The following is a 24631-nucleotide window of genomic DNA, read 5'->3' on the forward strand; positions in this document are numbered from 1 at the left end:
TGGTATCTTAATTTCCTTCAACTCAACAGTGCTTCATATTCTGAGGCGACACATGCTAACCCCTCAGTGGGTTAAGGAGGCAGTTTTCACTCTGACTATAAAGCTATCAGCAAATAATTTAAAGATAAGGAGATAACTGAGCCAGGCACTTAGAAGGAGATAGGAGGGAACCTGGAGATACAGCTTACCTACAACTCTTAAAGAAACAAGCTGGAGCCAGCATTGCTGCATACCAGGTAAAGCTGCTGCCTGCAGTGCCAGCATCCCATATGGGCATTGGTTCAGGTCTTGGCTGCTCCACTTCTGATCCAGCTCCCTGCTAATGTGCCTGGGAAAGCAGCAGAGGATGGCCCAAATATTTATGTCCCTGCACTCAAGTGGGAGACCTGGAGGAAACTCCTGGCTCCTGGCTTTGGCCTGGCCCCAAGATTTATTTATTTATGTGAAAGGCAGAGTTACAGAGAAAGAGAAGGAGAAATGGAGAGAGAGATCTTCCATCCTCTGGTTCACTCTCCAAATGACCACAACTCGGGGCTGGACAGATCCAAAAAAATCTTAAGAACATTAAACCTTAGTGCATTTGGAGTGCCCCCCCTCCCCCTGCCTTTGGAAACACTCAAATTAAGGTATTTGAAAGAAACTCATGCAACAAAAGCATAAGTGATTTGTGAGACAATGACAATTTGGTAAAGGATGTCAGGTTTATAAGCACCTTCTAAGAAAAAAAAAAAAAATATTGTAAATGCCACAACAGAAAAATACAACTTCCTTAGCTTGTGCTTATGTATGGAAGCATTTCAAAAAACTCTTGGGAAAAGGAATTTAAAAAATTAACTTTATTGCAAAAATGTGAAGATCCACACTTATGAGAAGTTTTGTAAAAGTTTACAGAAAATGTATATTATGGACAAAATTTCAAATGGTTTTACAGCACAATAAACTTATCTTTTAATCCCATTTTCATGAACCATTTGAAGTACCCTAGTATATATAATATCAAGAATATCAATCATGTTGTAAAGATAATTTTGGAAGTATTCTAATATCTATTTTCACTTAAATATTTTTTCTCTGACGATGCAGTAACAGTAGCATTCTTGGAGTTTGCTGTGATAATATGGGGAAATTGATTTAAATGACTCTTCTTATCTTTGTTTTCCATTTTCATTTCCCTAGTGATATAAAATGAGACATATTGTATGAGAAATAGGAACAAATAGCATAAAATCACATTTCACCCTTTTACCCACAGATAGGAACTTATTTATTATTCACTTGCGTGACATAATAGATCTCACTGGTACTCATTGTAGTCAAATTGAAATTGAAATTACTTCCAATTACTTGTTATGGTAATTACCCTTATAATTGGATCATAGTTCCTAAATGGCCTACATAAGCTCTATCAATCACTAAGATGCTCTTCATTTTGTCTTCCCAAGTTGGTGCTTATGGTGAAGTCTGAAACAGCACCTGGAAATAACAGCACACGATTGACTACAAGGCCATTGTGTTATATTTTAGTCAGTCTGTATTTTCCAGGGAGCTCACTGGAGCTCTTGTTTTACTAATAGTTTTCTGCGGAATATTAAATATATTAATCTGTTTTCTCACTTAAAAACAGAAATTTGGTAACATCTAACTCATGTCATGTTTGAGTCAGAAAAATACATGAAATCTGAGAATACTTTTGATTTGATACATGATAAAAATGTGTAAAATTATATGATGTATAAAATAAATGAAATTAGCAATTATTTAAGACCATTGGAAAACTCTTACTTATGGGCTTATGGCTGGTTATCAGAGCAGAATACAGGTAGAAAAACATTTAAGTATAAGTAAATTATATTATCATTTCAAGGGAAAAATTGATTTATACATTAGGAAAAACTAAATTCTAGGCTAAGACAGTTAAATTTTAGCAAAGCAGTATTTGTGTTCCCTCGTAAGTCACTGGATGTAAGTCCTGCCCAGAATATTAAAGCAAACCATGAATTATCTTGGTATCTTTCTGCCAATTATGCAGATATTTATATCCAATGTTGCCGTTCTTTAGAATTTTAAAAGCAGAGCCGGCGCCGTGGCTCAATAGGCTAATCCTCCACCTTGCGGCGCCGGCACACCGGGTTCTAGTCCCGGTTGGGGCGCCGGATTCTGTCCCGGTTGCCCCTCTTCCAGGCCAGCTCTCTGCTATGGCCAGGGAGTGCAGTGGAGGATGGCCCAGGTGCTTGGGCCCTGCACCCCATGGGAGACCAGGAAAAGCACCTGGCTCCTGGCTCCTGCCAGGATCAGCGCGGTGCGCCGGCTGCAGCGGCGGCCATTGGAGGGTGAACCAGCGGCAAAGGAAGACCTTTCTCTCTCTGTCTCTCTCTCTCACTGTCCACTCTGCCTGTCAAAAAAAAAAAAAAAAAAAAAAAAAAAAAGAATTTTAAAAGCATTATTAAAAGAATAAAAGGAGGCCTTCATCTTTTCCTTGATAACTTCCTCAAGGACTTCACATGCTTCACAGTTTGTAAACCCATCTTCTTTTCCAGTTCATCAACTTTTTTGTCAGCAAAATCTACAATGCTATCTAAACTCTAATAAATAAGGCGATTTAGTATTGAGTCATTTAAACACTATTTGTTATCTGAGTTTGTATTGGCCTATGCAAGGTTATGTTGAACACAAACTTACACCACTCAAACTTCCTGCCCCACAGCGACTTAAAAATCTAGAAAACAAAGCAGGACAAGGCTAGTGCTAAAGTCAGACTCAATTAGCAACAGTTTATTGCCTATTATGAATACATCAGTGCTAATGCACAGTGAAACAGGAGACCAAATTATGTTTGTCTGCTCCAATTTCTGACAGCTAATTCTTGTCTACTGTACTATGGAGAGTGTTCATAGAACTTTGAATTTGGAAAATTAGGATTTCTTTGTAATGTTGTTGCCACATATTCTGAAATCATACTTTCCTTGAGTTGGGTACAGATATTTTGAATCCAGTTTCTATCTGCTTATCATCTATCCATCTATCCTTTATGTACCACTATATCATCTAGCTCTTTTGTTTCATGAGAGCATATATACGTCTTAATTTAATTTTATGTGATGCATCTAACACATTGGCGAATATTTATCTGCATTGCATTTCTCATTGTTTAAGCCACTGTTATATATATATATATATATATATATATATATGTATATATATGTATATATGCCCTCCCATGTTTTTTTTTTCCTTTTCATTATTTTTTATTTATTTGAGAAGTGGAGTTACAGGGAGGCAGAGCCATCTTTCACTCGCTGGTTCACTACCCAAATAGCCACAACAGCTCAAGCTGAGTCAAGACGAATCTAGGAGCCAGGAACTCCTTCTGGGTCTCCCACGTGGGTGGCAGGAGCCCAAGCATTTGGGCCATTTTGCACTGCTTTTCCAGGTACACTAGCAGGGAGCTGGATTGGAAGTGGAGCAAGTGGGACTCAAACCAGTGCTTGTCTCATGCCACGATCAAAGCCTGCAGCTTAACCCACTGTGGTACAATGCTGACCATGCTTTGATTTTTATAAACCAGTCCCTTATTGTATTTATTTAATTTCTCTCTTAAGCAACTCAGTGATGAATATCTTTCTCATTTTCCTGAACTATCTTTTTTTAAGACTTATATATTAATTTGAAAGGAAGATTTACAGGGAAAGGGAGAGAGAGAGACAGAGAGAGAGAGTATCTTCTATCTGCTGGTTCATTCCCCAAATGGCTGCAACAGCCAGAGCTGAACTGGTCTGATACCAGAAGCCAGGAGCTTCCTCCAGGTCTCCCACATGGATACAGGGGCCCAAGCAGTTGGGCCATCTTCTGATGCTTTTTCCAGGTGCATTAACAGGGAGCTGGATCCAAAGTGGAACAGCTGAGACTTGAACTGGCACCCACAGGGGATGCAGGCATTACAGGCAATGGCTTTACCTATTATGCCACAATGCAACTCCTCCTCCCATATGTTAAGATGATTTCCTCAAGAGAAATTTATGATTCAAAAAACATATAAAACAATGAATCAATTATCTATTTATATAAAATTTATATATAATTATATCAAATTACCCTTTCGGAGTGTGGTATTTTTTTTTATTATTTCACATATATTCACTTGTCCCCAAGTCATGTTTTAAATCTCTACTAGGTAGCTAGTTGGAAAAGTCCTACATTGTTTGTTCTTTCTCAAACTCTTTTGTGCTATAAAATTCAGCTAATAAAAATATACTACAATTAGGCAATTGAATAATTCAAACTCTAGGGTTGTGGGAAGCAATCATGAACCAGGCAGGGACGTTCAGTGCTCTTTGGAAGATTGTGTTCCAGTTGAGTAAAATCAATAAAACGGAGTTCTTGTTCTCTGGTCTTCCCCTCCATTTCATAAATGCCACAGTAATGGTGTGCTAGGCTAGTCTACAGGTGAAATGACAACAGACTAAAGAGAGGGGGGCCCTGGTTGGGTGAAGAAGCAGCTCACAGTTCATTTCGCTGTTCATCAATAAATACCACCCCACATTAAAAACATCTTTCATGTTTTTTAAAGATTACTTAATTATTTATGGGAGAGGCAGAGAGATAGAGAGCAACACAGATTGACTGAGTTCTCACCTGCTGGTTCACTCCTCAACTATCTACAACAGCTAGGGTGCCAAAGGCAGGAGCCCAGAACTCAATCCAGGTCTCCCAGGTGGGTAACAAGTGCCCAATCACCTGAGCTGTACCATTGTCTCCCAGGCTCTGCGTTTTCAGGAAGTCAGAAGTCAGGAGTCAGAAGCTGGAGCCAGGAATTGAACACAGGCAGTCCATGTGGGATGCGTTGTCTTAACTGGTATCTTTTCTGCTATACAATGTTCCCAACTCTAGTTTCAAAAATTGAGTTCTACTTTTCCTAATAGTAATGTTAAACTGCAGTTAAAGTTTTCCTTGAATTTTTCTAGCATATTTCCTCTGTTCCTTGACTTGTAAATTTATTTATAATTTTGTGTCAGACAAGTCTGTTTTAGTCAATATGTAGTAGGTTTTGTCCAATACTGGGTATTAAATAAATAAGCATTTATTTTATGATAAATGTAAAAAGATTATAGAATAATAGATTAATTGTTAAGTTTACTTTGGTGCAAGAAATTTTGAAATCTATGTATAGTTTTTTCATAATCACCTTTTCACAAGCTGTTTGAAGACCTTCATATATTCTGAAATTTGTTACTTTTTGAACTTCAATAATACTTCCTTGATGTTTTCTTTACTTCCTGTATTTTGTCTGTTAGAATTTCTAAGCTCTACAAGCTTGTTTTATTTCTATAGTTAGTCCTAAAACGATTACGAACAAACTGTTGCATTAGCAAAACACAGCATCTTCTCCTCTGATGTAGGGTTACCATAACCAAAACCATCCCAGCTCCCTCCCATTCTTTCAGTTTTTGCATCACTTTGTTATTGCCAAACTACTCTTGCATTTTTTCCCCTCAAGCATCTTCTCTACCTAGAATCACAGTGATCCCTCACTGGAGTCACTGGAATTATTTATACTTATTCCAATTACTTGGGCCATTACAGTGCTTGCCACTCATCTCCTAGCTTTATGGCTTGCTTAGCAATGAGTTCTGCATTTTGATTCTTATGCATTGTACCACCCATGGGAAGATTTCCAGGAAGGGCAGATAGAGGGTACAGGATTCTGAACTTCTGACTCTTCAAGTATGTCTTGTTAGTGAAATGTCTCAACCCATTTTCTTCATGTAGAATAATAAGCTACTGACTTACTGTGGGGAGCTCCCTGTGAAGAGGTCCCCATCTCATTGACTGCCCTCACCCTCTGTCCTCACTTATCCAGACTAGGGGAGCTTTCCTGCAATTCAGTGGCATGATCCCTGCAATGTGTGATCTTAAATCTTGCAGGAGTCACAAAATTCCCCTCAGGGAATTGTTTGACAGGGTAGCAGCACTCCAGCTGACCTTCCTTAACAACACAGTGGTCTTAGGATTCTAAGGGACTTTTCTTAGATTTTTTTTTTTCCTGTCCTCTGTCCTTACCCTCTAGAGTTTTCTGGGAATTCCTCTATCTCCAGTCCACAAGGGCGTACAACGTTCCAGCAATGATTGCTATGAGGCCTCCCCTGATTCATTTCTTCATGCTGGCTCCATATCTAGTAGCAATTCATTCATATTTATAATATTACATATCATTGGGAACATTCTTTAAATTGCCATTTATGGGCAGATAGAACCCTATTAACATCTCACCTGTCTTTGATTCAAAATAATATTCCTATTAATTGGGAAATTTCAGGATACCTTCTAATTCTTCAAGTTATCACAATTTAATATCAATTTTTCTAAATCTTATGAAATGCAAAAACCAATGAAAGGAACTTAAGTCATCTTACCAAGGCAGCATGACACACTTTCCCTCTTGTGCTGTGGTGTGGAAAAGTCCAAAATTGTTGAGTTTGTCTCTACTCCCAGAGAGAAAGAGCGATCAGCTACATACAAAGGGAACAGCTATCTAACAGATGCCTCCAAAAAATGCACAAAAAACGGGGTGGTCTCCCATGATCTACATATGTGAGGCAGCCCTCGGTTTTAGTACCATGAATAAGGGGTCCCTGATTAAAGGAGGGAATGGAATAAGGAGAGAATGACAGTTTTGGCGACTTTTCAAAAGGGTGTTTTGGCTCTGCACACAGGCCCATTTTTCAACCTGCTAGAAATCAGCACTTTAACAAGACTCCTCACAGCTGCTGCTGAACGTGATATCTGCTGCCTGAAACTTCTCTGGATTACGTGAAGTATGCGGCATCCTGAGCTCAAGTGGAATCAGACTCCAGGAAGACCAAATCATAACATATGTGGGAATACAATTAGGTGTTTAGCCAGAAGTCATTACTCAGCCAGATAGAGAAAGTAAACACCTACACTCTCTGGTAGAGTCTTCTCTGTTTTTGGCATTCTGTGTCTGCTGCCACACTACAGCAGTGAGGATGGGTAGAAAGGTCTATCTCATTCCATAGCTGTAAAGAAAACATTACTTGGGGCCAGTGTTGTGGTACAGTCATTAAGCCTTTGCCTGCAATGCCAGCATCCCATATGAATGCTGGTTTGAGTCCTGGCTGTTCCACTTCCACTGGCTCCCTGTTCATGTGCATGGCAAAGCAACAGAAAATGATCCAACTTCTTGGGACCCTGCCACCTACATGGGAGACCCAGATGGAGTTCCAGGCTCCTGGCTTTGGCCTGGCTCTTGTGGCCATTTTAGGAGTAAAGCAATGGATAGAAGATTTTTGTCTCTCCATTTCTTTACAACTCTCTGCCTTTCAAATAAATAAATAAATCTTCTAAAGATAGAATCACTCACTAGCAGTATCAGCACCACCTGGAACTTGTTAGAAGCCTAGATTTTTTTTTAAAGATGTATTTATTTGAAAGGCAGAGGGGAGGCAGAAAGAGAGAGAGAGGGGGAGATCTTTCATTCACTGGTTCACCCCCACTAGGTGACCAGAATAGCCAAGGTGCAACCAGGTCAAAGGTAGGCGCTTCAAACTCCATGCAGGTCTCCCACATGGATAGCAGGGGCCCAATGACTTGGGCCGTCTTCTGGGGCCTTCCCCAAGCACATTAGCAGGAATTGGATTGGAAGAAAGGAGCGGGAACTCCAACTCGCACCCAGGTTATGTGATGCTGGTGTTGCAATGGGCAGCTAAATTCTGCACCACAATGTTGGCCCCTGAAGCACGAGATTTTATGCTGTGCCCTAAACTTTCTGAACCTGAAATTCTGTGATTGGAGCTCGGTAACCTGTACTTTAAGAAATGCTTGAGGAAATTCCAAGGCATCCCAAAATTTAAGAACCACTATCCTACAGAAAACAAATACGAACCTTAACTGTGTCTTTCCATTTGGATAGATTTTTACCAAGGGCCCACTTGTGGGGAGGATGAAAAATTGAAAGCATGCCCACATAGCACTGCTTCCTCTTATGGACATGACATGGAATTAAAGATGTGCATGAACAGTGGTTGTTAAGGAAGCATGCTGATTCCAGGGCCCTGGGCTATCTCCAGCCCAAACATTTCATGTTTGGCCTCTTTTCCCTGGAATTTCTTTGGCTCCAGAGGCAATTTAACATCATCCTTTCTCATCCTTAAGAATTTAGGAAAGTTGGGATGTCCTTAGCATCAGCCTTTTGTGCACATAATAATCTGGTCAATGTGTGTGGTGAGTCAGTGGCCCACAATCTGATTATATCAGCTGGAAAATCTGGTGTAGTGATTCCCAGGCCTGTTCTGTGCCTCATCTCCTCTACCTCATTTGGGGCTGACATTTTTACATCTGGTTTGAGGTCAAGCAGAAGAGATCAAAACCAGAGCAAATCTATTCTCATGAGTACTTATTTTAAAATTCTTAAGCCTCGGCCAGGAAGGTAATTAGCAGCCCAGATAAGAGGCAGCTACATGTCTGCCATCCTGTGTGAATGAGAGCAGTGCAGATTTGATTAGAGCACTAAAGATAGTCTGCAGACCCGTATCTCACTTTTGGGAGATAGGAAATAAAAGGAAAATTTAACAGGAAGAAGCGTGTTTTTAAAATCTCTATGTCATCATCAATCATTATATTTTAGTGGTGGTGTTCAGAGGTTCTTCAGAAGGAGGGAGTGAATCTAATAAGTAACGTTTAAGAAAAGCCCTCACGTGAGAGAGAATGTCATGTTCCATTGCTTTCAGGAAAAACAAAAACAAAAACAAAAAACTTTACCTTGATTCATTACTTAGCTTCCCTCAACACCAACAGCAAGAATTTCACAATAGCAAGAGTCTGCACAGATGAGTGCTAGAAGAAAGGAGAATATCTAGAAGAACACACTAAAATACAAAAGGAAATCTAGGTACTGCTGAATGGTTTCTCTTAGCAAAGGAGACCCTGGAAGGTGGAGCAGTGTCTGAGGACCTGGAAGTGCTGCCAAGGACAGAATCAAAGCAAGCAGAACATAAACCAAAGGGTCCAGCTGGAATGATCAAGGCACAAAGAGAGGAGTGAGTAGAAGTGTAGCTCAGCGGTTAAGACACTGCTTGGGATGCCCACATCCCATGTCAGAGTGCCTGGGTTTGAATTCCAGCTCTGCTTTCAATTCCAGTTCCTCTCTAATGTGCCTACTGGAGGGCAGTAGGTGATGGCTCAAGTCCCTGCCACCCGTATGGGAGACCTCAGTTGAACTCCTGGCTACTTGCTTCAGTGTGGGCCAAATCCAACTGTTGTTGGAATTTGGGTAACCAGCAGATGAAAGATTCCCCTTGGCCTCTCTCTGTCTCCCTCTCTGACTCTCAAAGAAATTTTAATAGAACAGCGAGGTGGAGTAGGTGGGTTTAGGAAACAGAGTGGGAGGAAGGACATCCTGCTAATTCTTTAAAGAATATGGGCATGGAGAGGAGGAAGTCAATGTTTCATAAGGCAGTGGTGATTTTTTTCAAGAGTAAGAAAGGAACCACTCAAATGCTGAGTAAACATCTTTGAGTTCCGTAGTTGTTCAGGGGAAAGGTGGTGGAATGCATGCAAGGACCTGGTGGTGCAGGGAATATCGGGCCTGGTCCCAGACCTCAGGAAACTTACAGTCTTTGGGAAGTCAGGCACAAACAGGTAGGTCTCATGCCAGATCACAAGCTCAGGGCTCCAGAAGAGCTTAGTCTTTGAAGGTCCCCCATACATTTTTGATGCTCATGATGATCTTGATCTTTTTAAGACCTCAGCATTGAATAAGTGACACTAAATTGTTAGACTTCCCATTAGAAAACAAATGTGGAGAAATTCTAAAATGGAAAATTAACATTTAGAAGGAGACTAAGAAGTAACTCAGTGAAGACAGCTAACAAAGAGCCTTTGTGAGTTAAAACTAGATGTTAGAGGGAAAAGATAAGTTAATTTTTTCTTTGAAAGAAATGGTTCCAAATTTCTTAAAACCCCACTGTTTATATGGCTCCTATGATGTAATTGACATACTATTTATTTTTCAGTGAAGCAGAAAATCATGTATCCAAAATTGCTGAATTTAATTGTAGTTTATCATATATTGATGTTCTGTGTTAAGATTTTGGACCTACTAAAAGCAAAGCTTATGTATTATTCTCCAAGCCCTTGTTCAACATCACCACAGGATTGATTATTCAACTGCTTTCTACATCTTTATCTACACATCTAAATGCATTTTAAACTTGCCCTGTCCCAAACCAGATTCCACTGAATCCCCACCAAATCTTTGTCAGTTTTCCAGAGTTCAGCAAATGAGGACATGATCAGTTCAGTTGCTCAGATCAAAAACTTTAAACATTTATTTTTTCCTCTCCCTTTTGTCACATCTTAAATTTCATTTTTCAGGACATAAATCAGGTTGCAGCTCCAGAATTTATCCAGAACCAGCCCCCTTCTTACCACCTCTTTCAAGGCTTCCTTGCATCAGCCATACTGATCTCTTACCAAGATTGCTGTAAAATTGATTCTTCTGGCATTTTTGCTTGTCCTGGACGGGCCATCTTCAACACAGCAGGCAGAGTGATTGTTTTTGAAGCAAACATGATCATGCTACCCATCTGTTTATTTTTAAAAAATACATAAATACATTATTCATTTATTTTCACTTTATTTGAAAGAGGGAGAAGAAAGGGGGAGAGAGAGATAGAGGGAGAGAGAGAATATGATTTATGCCTAGTGGTTCACTCCCTGCAGTACCCTGGGCTAGGCCAGACTGAAGCTAGGAGCCAGGAGTTCTGTCCAGGGACTTAAGTACTCGAGCCATCATCTGCTGCTTCCCAGGATATATTAGCAGGAAGCTGGATTGGAAGCAGAAGAGCAAGGACTTGAATCAGGCACTAACACAATGGATGCAAGTATCGCAAGTAGCATCTTCTTTTTTTCTTTCCTTGTTTCCAAGTAGCATCTTAACTGCTGCACCAAATGTTGCCTCTACTTTTCTGTTTCCAAAGCCTCCAATGGATACCCATTTCTATCAGGGAATACCACCAAATGTTTAGATGATGTTGTGGTATATCCTGATTGATGTAATCTTAGCTGCCTCTTTGTCTACACTTACTATTCATCCTCTCACCCATTCCACTCCAGCCACTGGTCTTTTTTTTTTTTTCTTTTTTTTTTTTCAGGCAGAGTGGACAGTGAGAGAGAGACAGAGAGAAAGGTCTTCCTTTGCTGTTGGTTCACCCTCCAATGGCTGCCACGGCCGGCACGCTGTGGCTGGCGCACCGCTCTGATCCGAAGCCAGGAGCCAGGTGCTTCTCCTGGTCTCCCATGGGGTGCAGGGCCCAAGGACTTGGGCCATCCTCCACTGCACTCCCAGGCCACAGCAGAGAGCTGTCCAGCCACTGGTCTTAAAAGGTACAAATCACAGCCGGTGCCGCGGCTCACTAGGCTAATCCTCTGCCTTGCAGCGCCGGCACACCGGGTTCTAGTCCCGGTCAGGGTGCCAGATTCTGTCCCAGTTGCCCCTCTTCCAGACCAGCTCTCTGCTGTGGCCAGGAGTGCAGTGGAGGATGGCCCAAGTCCTTGGGCCCTGCACCCCATGGGAGACCAGGAGAAATACCTGGCTCCTGCCATGGGATCAGCGCAGTGCGCCGGCCGCGGCGGCCATTGGAGGGTGAACCAATGGCAAAGGAAGACCTTTCTCTCTGTCTCTCTCTCACTGTGCACTCTTCCTGTCAAAAAAAAAAAAAAAAAAAGGTACAAATCACCTTTCCTTTTCTCCTCCAACTGTATTTAAAACTTCCCTCTCAGAATGGATATAGCTGATGAGCGTGTGTTTTAACCAATCCTTGTGTTTCAGGACTTAGTTTCAATGGGCCCTGTTTTCAGTTTCTTTACTTTTCCTTACTGAGTGAAATATTACAGTCAGTTGTATCTCAAAATATCACGAGGTAGCAAAAATTTAATCACTGCTACGAATCCCCAGAATAAATTCTGATATTTTTTTCTTGACTGGTCCATTTTCCTGATGTATATTCTTAAGATTCTGGGGGCAATTTAGCAACATTTATTTAATGAATATTTATTGATCATCACATGTGATGGATATTATGATAATGATAGGCACAATAATCTTTGTGAACATAATCTTTCATTGATTTTTTCACTGTTAAGAATTGGTGGAAAGTGATTAATGACTCATGAACTTCTATATAGATTGTTTTACAATGTTTCCTCTAATCATTTTCACTGGACAATATAAAATTAGATCTGATTCATTAATTTTTAAAAAAGATGTATTTACTTATTGAAAGAGCAACAGAGAGAAAGGGAGACACACACACACACACACACACAGATTCATTTTCCATCTGCTGGTTCATTCTCCCAAATGGCTGCAGTAGCTAGGGCTGGGCCAGGCCATAGCCAGGAGCCAGAAACTCCATCTGGGTCTGCCACATCTGTGGCAGGTGCCCAAGTATTTGGGCCATCTTCTTCTGCTTTGCCCAGGCCATTAGCAAGGGGCTGCATTATGAGTAGAGCAGCTGGGACTCAAACAGGTGCCCGTATGGGATGTTAGCATTGTAGGTGGTGGCTTTACCTACTATGCCACAACACCAGCCCCTGCAGTCCACTTTTTTTAAAAGATTTATTTATTTATTTGAAAGGCAGAGTTACAGAGAGGCAGACATATAGAGAAAGAAAGGTTTTCCATCCGTTGGTTCACTCCTCAGATCGCTGCTTTGGATGGCTGAGCCCATCCAAAGCCAGGAGCTAGGAGATTCTTCTGGGTTTCTCACGTGGATGCAGGGGCCCAAGGACTTGGGCCCTTGTCTACTGATTTCCCAGGCCATAGCAGAGAGCTAGATTGGAAGTGGAGCAGCCAGGACTTGAACCGGCAGCCATATTGGATGCCGGCACTGCAGGTGGCAGCTTTACCCAGTACATCATGGGGCCAGAGCCCTGCAGTCCACTTTTGGATACTCTGCCTCGCCTCTTCTTGACAGTTATTCCTGCACATGCTTTAAGCTGTGGCAACCAGCTTTGTCAGGTGCAGCCTTCAGCATTTCACCTGAGAGCTTATTTTCTGAGCTAGGATGGCAAATGGAAGACATTCAACACTAAAGTACTTGTATCTAAAAAATTTAGGGGTATCAGTGTTCAAAGACCACCCTTGACCCCACGCCTAAAGATAAAGGTTTTACCTTTTCATCCTTCAGGTGAACACATCTCAGTAGTATCTTTAGAAAATTTTATAAGATTGTGTAACAGCCACTTGTATAATAATTATCCAAAATTCCATCCAAGTATTGGATTTCTTCTTTGTATGTTTCACATTGAGTCCCTCATGCTTGCCTCCTAGATCTTACAATACATCTATAAGCCTCTGTATTAGGATAAACCAGGCAAGTAACTACTTAACTCAAAATATATGCAAGATAATTTTTACCACTTTTAAGAGAAATATAATCAAAACTGTAGTATCCATGGTATTGCATAAAATATTCCCCATACATAAGCTGGGTCAAATTTTCCTTTCTTTATTTTCAAGGTGAAATGATCACTAAAAATACCTTAAACCATCTCTTTTAAAATTTACAATGTACCAACATTGTTCTAAGCTAGACTTTAGGGACATTACAAATATGAAGAGCAAACTTCTTGCCTTTAAGACACTTACAATGTGTTGACAAACGTGGATTTTTAAAATAGACAATTAAAATACATCAAGGAAAGTACTATGGTAAAGATTTAAGCGGGTGCTAAGACTTATGGAAGAAAATCTTCTGAAAAGAGAAGAATCTAGAATAAAAAACTAAGAATATGCTAAATAGTGAAAAGGAGGAGAATAGGAGTGAGTAAATGCTGCCAGAGATAATAGTCTAGTGGCAAAGAAACTTAGTAATGCTATCTGCAAAAGCATGAAAGCAGCTTGAATGTTATGTTGTATAAAATTCACGGTGGAATACCCGATAGGATGAATGTGCCGACAGATGTAAGCATTATGCAATAGAGAGGCCCACAACTTGCTAAGGAAACCATAACTCTTCCTATAGGTGATGAGAAGCCAATAAAATGGTAGTTATGAAACCCCTTTATGTCAAGAATTATGTAGAGAAATTGGTTAAAAGTACTGGCTCTCAAAATGGATCACATCCAGCCAAAAGCTCTTTATTCTATGCATTGTGAATTACTGTGATTCCCCTAAAGTTTGTCCATGAACCTAGTAAAAATACTAAGGTTAAAATACTTAAAACACTAAAATACTTAAAGCATGGAAGTAATATTATTGTATTTATGTTTTTAAACACTCTGGTAGCCATATGGAAATTGGAATTTGGGACGGCAGGTTTCCAAGTTAGAAAACTGAACAATAATCTAGAAAAATAAAAAAAAGAGCAGTAATACTATAGTGATAGTACAAAGAACTGATAAATTCAAGAAATCATTTCTGGAAGTGCAATTAGTAAGACTGGGATTAATTACTCAGGTATATTGAGAGGCAGAATGATAATGACGATAATTTTCTTTTAGAAGTGTTGCTTTTAAGGTGCTTGCTATATTCAAGTAAATTGCTGTGCAAGAATTTGTATATGTCAATCTTGAACTGAGGATTTAGATAAAGATCTGAAAAACCTCAACCTTTACATGATTAAAATCATAAGGCTAGATCAGACAATTCAGGAAGATGATGTAGAGTAAGAAATGAGGTGCAACAGATACAGCTGAGAGGATAAATATTTAAAAATCTGCAAAGACCGGAGACCCTACCAAAGAGTGATGCTGGAGGGAGGGACTACAGAGAGCTAGCAGTGACAGCCTCAAGAAACGGGAGGTATTCAAACACCATTAAATAAGGATAGTATCTAAATTGTGTCCATTGTAGATGACAATTAGCAGGTCAGTTTTTCAGTGGCAGAGGCACAAAGCAAATCAAAACAGGTTGAGGAGGATACAGAAACTGTGCAAGTGAAGGCATTGAAAGAAGACTTTTTAAAAAATATTTATTTGAAAGGCAGAGTTACAGAGAGAGTAAGAGAGACAAAAAGAGAGATCTTCTATACAGTGGTTCGCTCCCCAAATGGCTGCAACAATCAGGGCTGGGTTAGGCCAAAGCTAGAGGCCAGGAGCCAGGACCTTCATCTGGATCTTCCACTGGGTGGCAGGTGCCATCTTTTGCTGCCATCTGTGGCACCTTAGTACAGAGCTTGATCTGAAGTGGAGCAGCTGGGACTCTTACAAGCGCCTGTATTGGGATGCCAGCATTGCAGGCAGAGGCTTAACCCTCTATGCGGCCACAATTGCCCCAAAAGAAAAATATTTTAGGAGTTTGTCTCAGAGAACAACAGATATGAAAAGGCAGCAGCCATAGGTTTTAGTTGAGCTACTTGTGGGTGGGATTTTATTTGTGTGTTTACTTTTCTTAAGCTGAAAAGTAAGTGAACTTGCTCATATGTTGTTGAAAAATATGCGGTGGAGATAAACATGTTGAATACTGGTGTTTGAGTTGATGTGGACTAAATAGATGGAGGTCCAAGATGGAGATGAGACAACAGAATCCAAATTCATCAGCTTGGTGGAAATACAGGACTTTACCTTCTGTGAACTGGATTGCAAGGAATCTGGGTCAGGATAAAATAATTCTGGAGGTGTTGTGTGAAGGGGAGTTGAAGATCTTTATTCCTGGTTGCATGTTTTTTTCTGGATCACATAGAAAAGAGGTGATGTTGTTGAATAGATCTTGAAAGGAAAGGAAGAAAAAACAAAACCAAGAAGCCCACGTTTAAAGTTGGAGATCACTGATTTGTACTTAGCAGTGAATTCTCTTTGAGTGGCATGAGTGTCTTCAGTATTCAGCTGCACATGTGCAGGAAAGTGGTAGATTCCTACAGGACTGGAGTCTGATTGGACAAGATGACTGAGGCACAGAGTGCAAGGACTCTTAAGAGACAATAAGTCTTAGTTGATTAGGGAAGGAAGCAAATCAGCAGGGACTGGATATCCGGAGAAAACAGAGAAATGAAGATGTACAACTGGTCCAAGAGACCGTGCTAAAACAGATTGTGAGGCGCCGGCGCAGTGGTGCAGTAGGTTAATCCTCCACCTGTGGCACTGGCATCCCAGATGGCCTCCGGTTCAAGTCCCAGATGCCCCTCTTCCAATCCAGCTCTCTGCTATGGCCTGGGAAAGCAGTAGAAGACGGCTCAAGTCCTTGGGCCCCTGCACCTGTGTGGGAGACCCGGAAGAGGCTCCTGGCTCCTGGCTTCAGATCGACACAGCTCTGGCCATTGTGGCCATTTGGGGAGTGAACCAATGGAAAGAAGACCTTTTTCTCTGTCTCTCCCTCTTACTCTCTGTAACTCTACCTCTCAAATAAAATAAATAAAATCTTAAAAAAATAAATAAAACAGATTGTGAAAGAGCCCAAAGGAGGTAAGTTTGTTGTCAGAGAATAGAACATTAGATTTGTAGACTTCTGGCATGGAGCAGTTTCGAAAGGTTTGGCCTTGGGTTAGGGGAGGGTGAAGTGGGGGGGGAAGGTCCCCAAGAGACTTTGAGATTAGTAAATAGATCCAGATACTTGGGTTGAAAAAGAACATTTTGAGCCTGAGCTTAGTCTGTGAGCAAAGAGAAGAAAGGCTAATTTAAATCATCCACTGTTATCTGAAGTCATGGGTTCAGGCAGCATCTTTTGGAAAAGGGGACATTTGAATATCCTTAGCAGGGAAGGGATCTCAGTCTGACAGAGAGGAGTAGGAAGAGCGGTTTTACTAAGCAAAGAGAACGGAGCTTAGGAGTATGAGTAAAACTCTTGTAGTGAAAAAACAAAACAACAAAAAGCAATTTAACTTTTTAAAGCTGTATTTCCCGGACTTGCCCACACAGCCCTTGTTTGCACAGCGCCCATTAACCTCTTACAGAGGGAGTGCTGTGTGGGTTTCAGCTGGGAAACATTGGCAGAGCACTCACGGATAGCAGGGCTGTGAAGCATTCCACAAAGGAGCTGGTGCCAAGTCACGGTAAACTCCACTCTTGAGGTATCTGCAGGGCAGTGTTTGGACAAAGATGAGCCAGCTCAAGGCCACCCAATTTGCTAGGTTTTTATTCATGGACATTTGTCTTTTCAACTCGGCTAGATTGAGAATTCTGTGAAATCAAGAGCAGTTATTATTCCTTCTTATCTCTACAATATTTGGCTTACTATTGAGCATGTTAATTAAGCATTATGTTAAATATTTTGTTTTACTGATGCATGCAATGAGCAAAATAATACAACATAATTTGTGTGTCTTGTTTCTTTCTGCCTTTTTTAGAGATTTATTTTTCTACTAGGTCTTTTATCTAAAATTAAGTACTGGAATGTGTTGGAGCTTAGTATGAAGTTTTAATCATAATTTCTACTTAATTTTTTCAATATCTGACATACCTATATAACTTATCTCTTTGATAAACTTTGAGTGGTCCTAGACAAAGAGAGATCAAAAATTATATTTGATATATTTTTAAAAGATTTATTTACTTATTTGAAAGGCAGACTTACAGACAGAGAGAGGGAGAGACATAGAGAGAGGTCTTCCATATTCACTCCCCAAATGGCCGCAACAGCTGGAGCTGTGCAGATCCGAAGCCAGGAGCTAGGAGCTTCCTCCAGGTCTCCCACGCGGGTACAGGGGCCCAAGTTCTTGGGCCTTTTCCACTGCTTTCCCAGGCCATCAGCAGAGAGCTGGATCAGAAGAGGAGCAGCCAGGACTTATAGTACTGGCATCCATATGGGATGCACATGCCTCAGGTAGAGACTTAACCTACTATACCACAGTGCCGACTGTTGATATTTCTTATTATTGAAGTAACTCTCTTATTTACTGGAAGTGAGTAAAAATAGAGAGAAAACAGTAGGAAATATCTTACATAAATATAACTAATTAATTTATCGGAACAGGTGTGTTTCCCAAGTAAATTTTAAAAAGTAAATTAAATATATAAAACCACTTATAGCTGACCAAAACCCCCTTGAGAATTTTTCTTTAATTGATAAAATACATTAAATACAGTTTTATATTTAGAAGGTAATATGTAATATAATAATATAAAAATAAAAATACATGTATAATTTATGGTATTTATAATTACACAAAAAGATAAAGAAAGAGATATGTAAATATGGTAGAATTTGTAAAGGTCAAAAGTGTATTTTTATTTGATTCCACTGTGGTATATAAAAGAAAAGTGAGAATTTTAACATTTGAGTACCATATAGTTATTGATTGTTCTTATACTTAAAAAATTTAAATGTTATATGACATATATTTGTTAATTCTCTCCTGAAGGTCATTCACCATTAGCTATATACAAGAAAGAAGTATGACACTGGTAGAAACTTCTAGTCTCTGGATTCTTTGATGTGTTGTCCTCTATCATTAGCAGAGATGTATTTATTTTACAGTTCCCAAGACATAGTTCCAAAATGTATTGTTGAGCTATACCTCCTTGGATCATATGGTCTCAGAGTGTAATATACACTGCGACTTGCAGTGACTTTGAGTTCATTTTTCACACTCTAGAGAAGAGGATAGGGAAGCTCAGAAATATAATGCCATAAAAGTACCTCCAGAATCTTCCTCTCCTGAAGCTGGTCTAGTGTCTCTGGAAGCCTGGGCAGGCAGTAACACACATTAGGAGTCTTCACTCCACAGGTACATGGGTCAGGTTGGTTTAAGGTCAGGTGAGTTCTTTGGAGATCTGTGTTTGATGGAGTTCTCTGTGACTTTGTAAACACACCCATGCCTCCTGCATCTGCACCCTGAAATTAGGTAAGCTTGTGTGTCTTGACTCTTGTTCTCCTTCCATTCAGTCCTGCTTTGCAGTTGCACTGCCGACATTGCTCATAGAACTTCCTTGGTCATGCAGAGAAGAAAATCTGATTCTTCCTAGACTAACCATGTTGGGTAAATAAGAGGAAAGGTAGAACTCTCTCAATGGTGAGAACAGCAAAAAGTCTATCTTTTTTAAAAATTATTTATTTATTTGAAAATTAGCAATACAGAGAGAGAAGGAGGGGGTGGGGAGAGAGAGAGAGAGAGAGAGAGAGAGAGAGATTCCATCTACTGGTTCACTCCCCAGATGGTCACAACAGCTGGAGCTGGGCTCATCTGAGCCAGAAACCAGTAGCCAGGAGCTTCTTCCAGGTTTCCCACATTCGTGCAGGGCCCCGAGCACTTGGACCATCTTTCACTGCTTTCCCAGGTGATGACCACTTGGACTGGAACTGGTGCCCATATGGGATGCTTACACTGCAGGCTTTACCTTTCATACCTTTCATGCCACAGAGTCAGCCACCAAACCCCTATCTTTTTTTTTTTTTTTTTTTTTACAGGCAGAGTGGACAGTGAGAGAGAGAGAGACAGAGAGAAAGGTCTTCCTTTGCCGTTGGTTCACCCTCTAATGGCCACCGCGGCCGGTGTGCTGCAGCCGGCGCGCTGCGCTGATCCAAAGCCAGGAGCCAGGTGCTTCTCCTGGTCTCCCATGGGGCACAGGGCCCAAGCTCTTGGGCCATCCTCCACTGCACTCCCTGGCCACAGCAGAGAGCTGGCCTGGACGAGGGGCAACCGGGACAGAATCCGGCGCCCCAACCGGGACTAGAACCCTGTGTGCTGGCGCCGCAAGGCGGAGGATTAGCCTGTTGAGCCACGGCGCCGTCTCCAAACCCCTATCTTAAAATGTCTTTAGTAAACTTGTATTTCTACTTTAAAGAAATATGTCTGATTTTAGAGTCCAGAAGTTCACAGTCATGTGCTTCACAGTATGCATTTCATATGTCATGATTTAATATTCAGACGTGCCTTAAGAATCTTTTTTAATTATCTAGGCTTCAGGGAGACAGCCTGGCAGAAAGAACAGAGGAGACATTACAAATACTTCATTCTCCGGATGAAATAATCCCAGATTCTTTGGGTAAGTTTTAAGTCTACCAATACTTATTATTGTTTTAGGCGAACTCAAAGACAAAAAAATGAAAGAAATAAAGTATATATACATACTCAAATCTGTTATTGTACTAATGTCATGGCACATTCTTAGGATAGACCTTTAACCCTGACAATGGAAGTTGAGCCTTGCCTCACTAGCAACAATGAATGTCCCAGACTGGCTTTTTGTTGATGCTCCCTTAGCTTCCAGAATCATCTGAGTTGCTCCTCACAGTTAAGCTAGTGTTTGTATTTTTCACTTGGGCTATTCTTCCCTGACAAAGTTCTTTTTCTTCTCTCTTGCTTATTTAGGTCATCCGTAAGGTCGTGTTGTGGCTCACTGATGTTTAGCACACTCCAGTGTTTCCTTTGTCTCATCCCCTAATTGCTTTTGAATTGCTTCAATTGAATTAGAGGATTCTTAAGGTTTTCTTGTGCTCCCCATCATGCCAAAAACAAAACAAGATGCTAGACAGATGCTATTTAACAACTTGCTCATTAAATGTTTAAATTCCATCAAAACCACTCCAATCTATCAATATGCAGATAAATATCTTTCAGCATTTTATTTATATAATTATTGAGAACTTTAGGGATTTGAATGTTTTAGGAAAAATAAAATCTTGGGAAACTGCATCAATAATATGCTGTTGATTAAACATACTTATATTCATTAAAAATGTAGTTATTAAGTTTAATATCTTTCCTTGACATAATTATATCCTGCATTCTTTACACTCAAATGTTAGTAGATCTAATCAGCAAGTTAAAAAATACAAGTTTCTGATTTAGTACATTCTTTTCTACTTGGCAGAATCACAGGATCTAATAACTGGATATAATTGACACTATCCAAAAACTCTAATGTGACTTTTATGTCAATTTTTATTCAATATAATCTTTATAACTAATATGATTTTTATGTTAATATTGAAACTGGCTCAAGAAATAGTATTTCTATGTGTAGGATAATTATGCACATAAAAACCTGTTGTGTTGCAAGCAGCAAAAGTAAAATAATGCCAGGAAGAAGTTCAATGAAGTTAGCCATTGTGATACAGTCTATAGATTTCTACTCCTAAAAGGTTGTTCAGGTAACCACAAGCCAAATTTCTAGTGAAAGTGCTGCTAGAGACTTGGTTTTTGACAAAATTGCTTCAACTTCCCTTGCTTTCATTTCTTATTCTAAAAATGAGAAGAGATAAATTTTGTAGTAGATGAAAAATTGAGAGACTTCTTTACCATTAACTCCTATAAGATTGAAAAATATCTTACGGGGCAAGTGGCAGGTGGCATAGCAGGTTAGGCCACCATCGGGATGCCCACATCCTATATGGGAGTGTGTGGATCAGAGTCTGCCTCCACTTCTGCTTCTGATCTAGCACTCTGCTAATGTGTTTGGGAGGCAGCAGATGATGACTCAAGTACTTGGGTCCCCTACCAGCCAAGTGGGAGACCTGTATGGAATTCTTTGCTCTTGGCTTTGGCTTGGCACAACCCCAGGTGTTGCAGACATTTGGGGAGTGAAGCAGTGAATGGAAGACCTATCTCTACCTCTGGTTTTCAAGCAAATAGACAAATATATCTTAAGAAAATATCTAAGAAGTACTCCCTTGTATTTTGAACATCATATAACTTACAGAAAAAAATTTCTCCAGAGAAGTCAGAACAAAATTATACAGACGCATCTACCAATTGCTGTTAATAAGCAATGTATTCAGAACACTTTGCCTTTTTAAAGATTTATTTATTTATTTTAAATTCAGAGTTACACAGAGAGAGAAGGGGAGAGAAAGAGAGAGAGAGAGAGAGAGAGAGAGAGAGAGGTCTTCCATCCGCTGGTTCACTATCCAAAAGGCTGCAACAGCTCGAGCCGCTCCTATCCAAAGCCAGGAGCCAGGAGCTTCTTCTGGGTCTCCCATGCAGGTGCAGGGGCCCAAGGAGTTGGGCCATCTTCTACTGCTTTCCCAGGCCACAGCAGAGAGCTGGATTGGAAGTGGAGCAGCTGGGACTAGAACTGGTGCCCATATGGGATGCGGGCACTGCAGGTGGTGGCTTAACCTGCTATGCCACAGCGCTGGTCCCTTAGAACACTTTGAAAACATGGAGTTAACCTCAATGTTTCCTCCCCTCCCCTCCCTTCCTCTCCTCTCCTCTCCTCTCCTCTCCTCTCCTCTCCTCTCCTCTCCTCTCCTCTCCTCTCCTCTCCTCTCCTGATTGTTATTTATTTGAACAGCAGAGTTATAGAGAGAAAGATGCAGAGAGAGAAAAGAATGAGAGAGGTATTCCATCCGATGGTTCACTCCCCAGATGGCTGCAACAGCCAGAGCTGAGCAGAGCTGAAGCCAAGAGCCAGGAGCTTCTGCAGGGTCTCCCACACAGGTGCAGGGGCCCAAGGACTTGGGTCATCTTCTGCTTTCCCAGGCCATAGCAGAGAGCTGGATTGGAAGTGGAGCAGCTGGGACTTGAACCAACATCCATATGGGATGATGGCACCACAGGTGGCAGCTTTACCTGCAATGCCACAGTGCCAGCCCCCCAAGATTTTGTTTTCCTTTTGTATATCGCCTGTAAGCAGCTAGTTAGATTGGCATTCTATCATTGGATTTGGACTAATTGGCAGGGTGCACTCCACTTAGTAGCTTTCAATTCAATCTGATATTTAAGTTTTCAAATCTCTGGCTACTTATGGTTGTCCCTCCGTGTTAAACTCTATGAGCTTTGCTACATGATAGATCTCACTGAGCATGGACTCATAACAAGGAAAATTCAACCAAGACAAAAACAGAACAGAATATAAAACCATTGTTACCAATGTGTTCTCTCTATGAATGCTTGTTATTGTTAAATATCAATGCTGTAAATGTATTCAAGTGAATTCCTTGAGAGAAAGAATGTTGAAAGTGTTTATTTGACCAAATAAGATAATTTGAGCTCTTGCGCAATTATGACTTCACTGGGAACTTCTTAATTAGGAATACTTAGGATTTTTGTAAGTTGTCTTCATGCTACATAAATTTCATTCTGCACTCTGCTTCACAAACATTGTGATATTTTGACAACTAATTCAATCACTGTATTCATTCATTTATTTGAAAGGGGAAAGAAAGGGAGAGAGAGAAAGTGTTTATTTGTGGCTTCACTCCCCAAATGCTCTGAACAGCTAGAGGCTGTGCTAGGTTGAACCCAGGAGCCTGGAAGTCCATCTGGGTCTCTCTTGTGGTTGTAAAGATTCAGTGCTTAAGGCCTCACCTGTTGCCTCCCAGGATGTGCATTAGCAGTCTACTGGAATCAGGAATGGAGCCAGGACTCCATCCCAGGCACTTTGATATGGGATGTGGGCATTGCGAGCAATGTCTTAACTGTTATGCCAAACACTCACCCTTCAGTCACTTTAAAATGCCTCTCACCAATAGGTTTATGTATGAGAACTATTAAGCAATAATGTGACCATAATTTATTTATTTATTTTGTAAATCAAAATAGATTCTTTACCTGGGCCTGAAGAAGCACTAATGGAAGAGGAGGAAGAATTCCAGAAAGTATCTAAATTAGTAGGATCTGTAAGTATATTCATTTACTTATTTTCTTAATCTCTGAACTGGTGTATCTCATGAGTAGGAAAATTAAAAAGGAATTAAAAATAGCAATCTTTAAATTAAAGAGTATTTTCAAATGTATATGCAGTGTTCTGCACATTGTCACACCAAGTAGTTGCTACACTAGCTGGCCAGTGTTATTAGAGTAATACAACAAGACTCTACCAAGACATGAACAAGATGGAAAAGTTAAGTTCTGGTATTACTAGCTGCTTGGTTGTCTTTTTAACATTTCAAAAGATTATGAGCTGCCATTTTAAACTTCAATATCTTTAGTGATGTATATCTTAGTAGAAAGATGTGTATTTTACCTACCCTAAAATTTATATGTTACTTAAACATGTTTTTCATAATTATGTACTGCTTGTGATATTTTTATTAGACTTTTTCTGCATTAGAGTATATCAAAAGTAAAACCTTGGTTTTAAGAATTTTAAATGCAATTTTAAGCTAAAGCAAAAAATATAAAATCTGAAATCGCTATATAAACTCTAAAAGTTTACCAAAGGTTCTGAGTGGCTATACAAATGAGTAAGCAATATTGCATTATTTTAAACATACTTTTTGGGACTGGATTCATATGCTTCTGTATTCTCTGTGTTCATTTGTTAGGGATGCATTAACAATATACCACAGACTTTGGTAACCTCAACAATAAACATTTTTGTTTGTCACAATGCAGGAGGCAGAAGTCCAAAATTAAAGTGTTGGTGGGGCTGGTTTCTTCTGAGGCCTCTCTCCTTGCCTTGTAGGTAGCTGTCTTCCTCTTGCGTGCTCTCTTCTTTCCTTTGTACCCATCTGATCCTGTCTCCTTTCATCCTCAGTTGTACCTCACTGGTGTCACCACTCATACTGAATCAAGATCCACACTAACGATCTCACTCAACTTAATTACTTCTTTAAGACCCTATCTCCAAACACATCCTGAGGTACTGGGATTAGAACTTCAACATATGAATTTTAGGGAGACATGATGCAACCCACAATATTTAGCTCATACTATTTGTTTAAGGGCACCATGTTTTTCAATGGATTTCATAATAAAATAGATTTTAAAAATGACTGATGAAATTAGTGTGT

General features: G+C 40.2%; 1 protein-coding gene across 1 annotated transcript in view; it reads left to right on the plus strand.

Moving 5' to 3' along the window:
• The window catches only part of C6H8orf34 (chromosome 6 C8orf34 homolog), a 491602-nt gene that overhangs the window by 343397 nt on the left and 123574 nt on the right, over window positions 1-24631 (plus strand). The window contains 2 exon segments of the mRNA XM_002710514.5: window positions 19853-19938; window positions 23439-23515. Coding sequence (XP_002710560.2) covers window positions 19853-19938; window positions 23439-23515 — 163 coding nt within the window.

The sequence above is a fragment of the Oryctolagus cuniculus genome, chromosome 6 (genome assembly GCF_964237555.1).
Source record: "Oryctolagus cuniculus chromosome 6, mOryCun1.1, whole genome shotgun sequence".
Lineage (NCBI taxonomy): Eukaryota > Metazoa > Chordata > Mammalia > Lagomorpha > Leporidae > Oryctolagus > Oryctolagus cuniculus.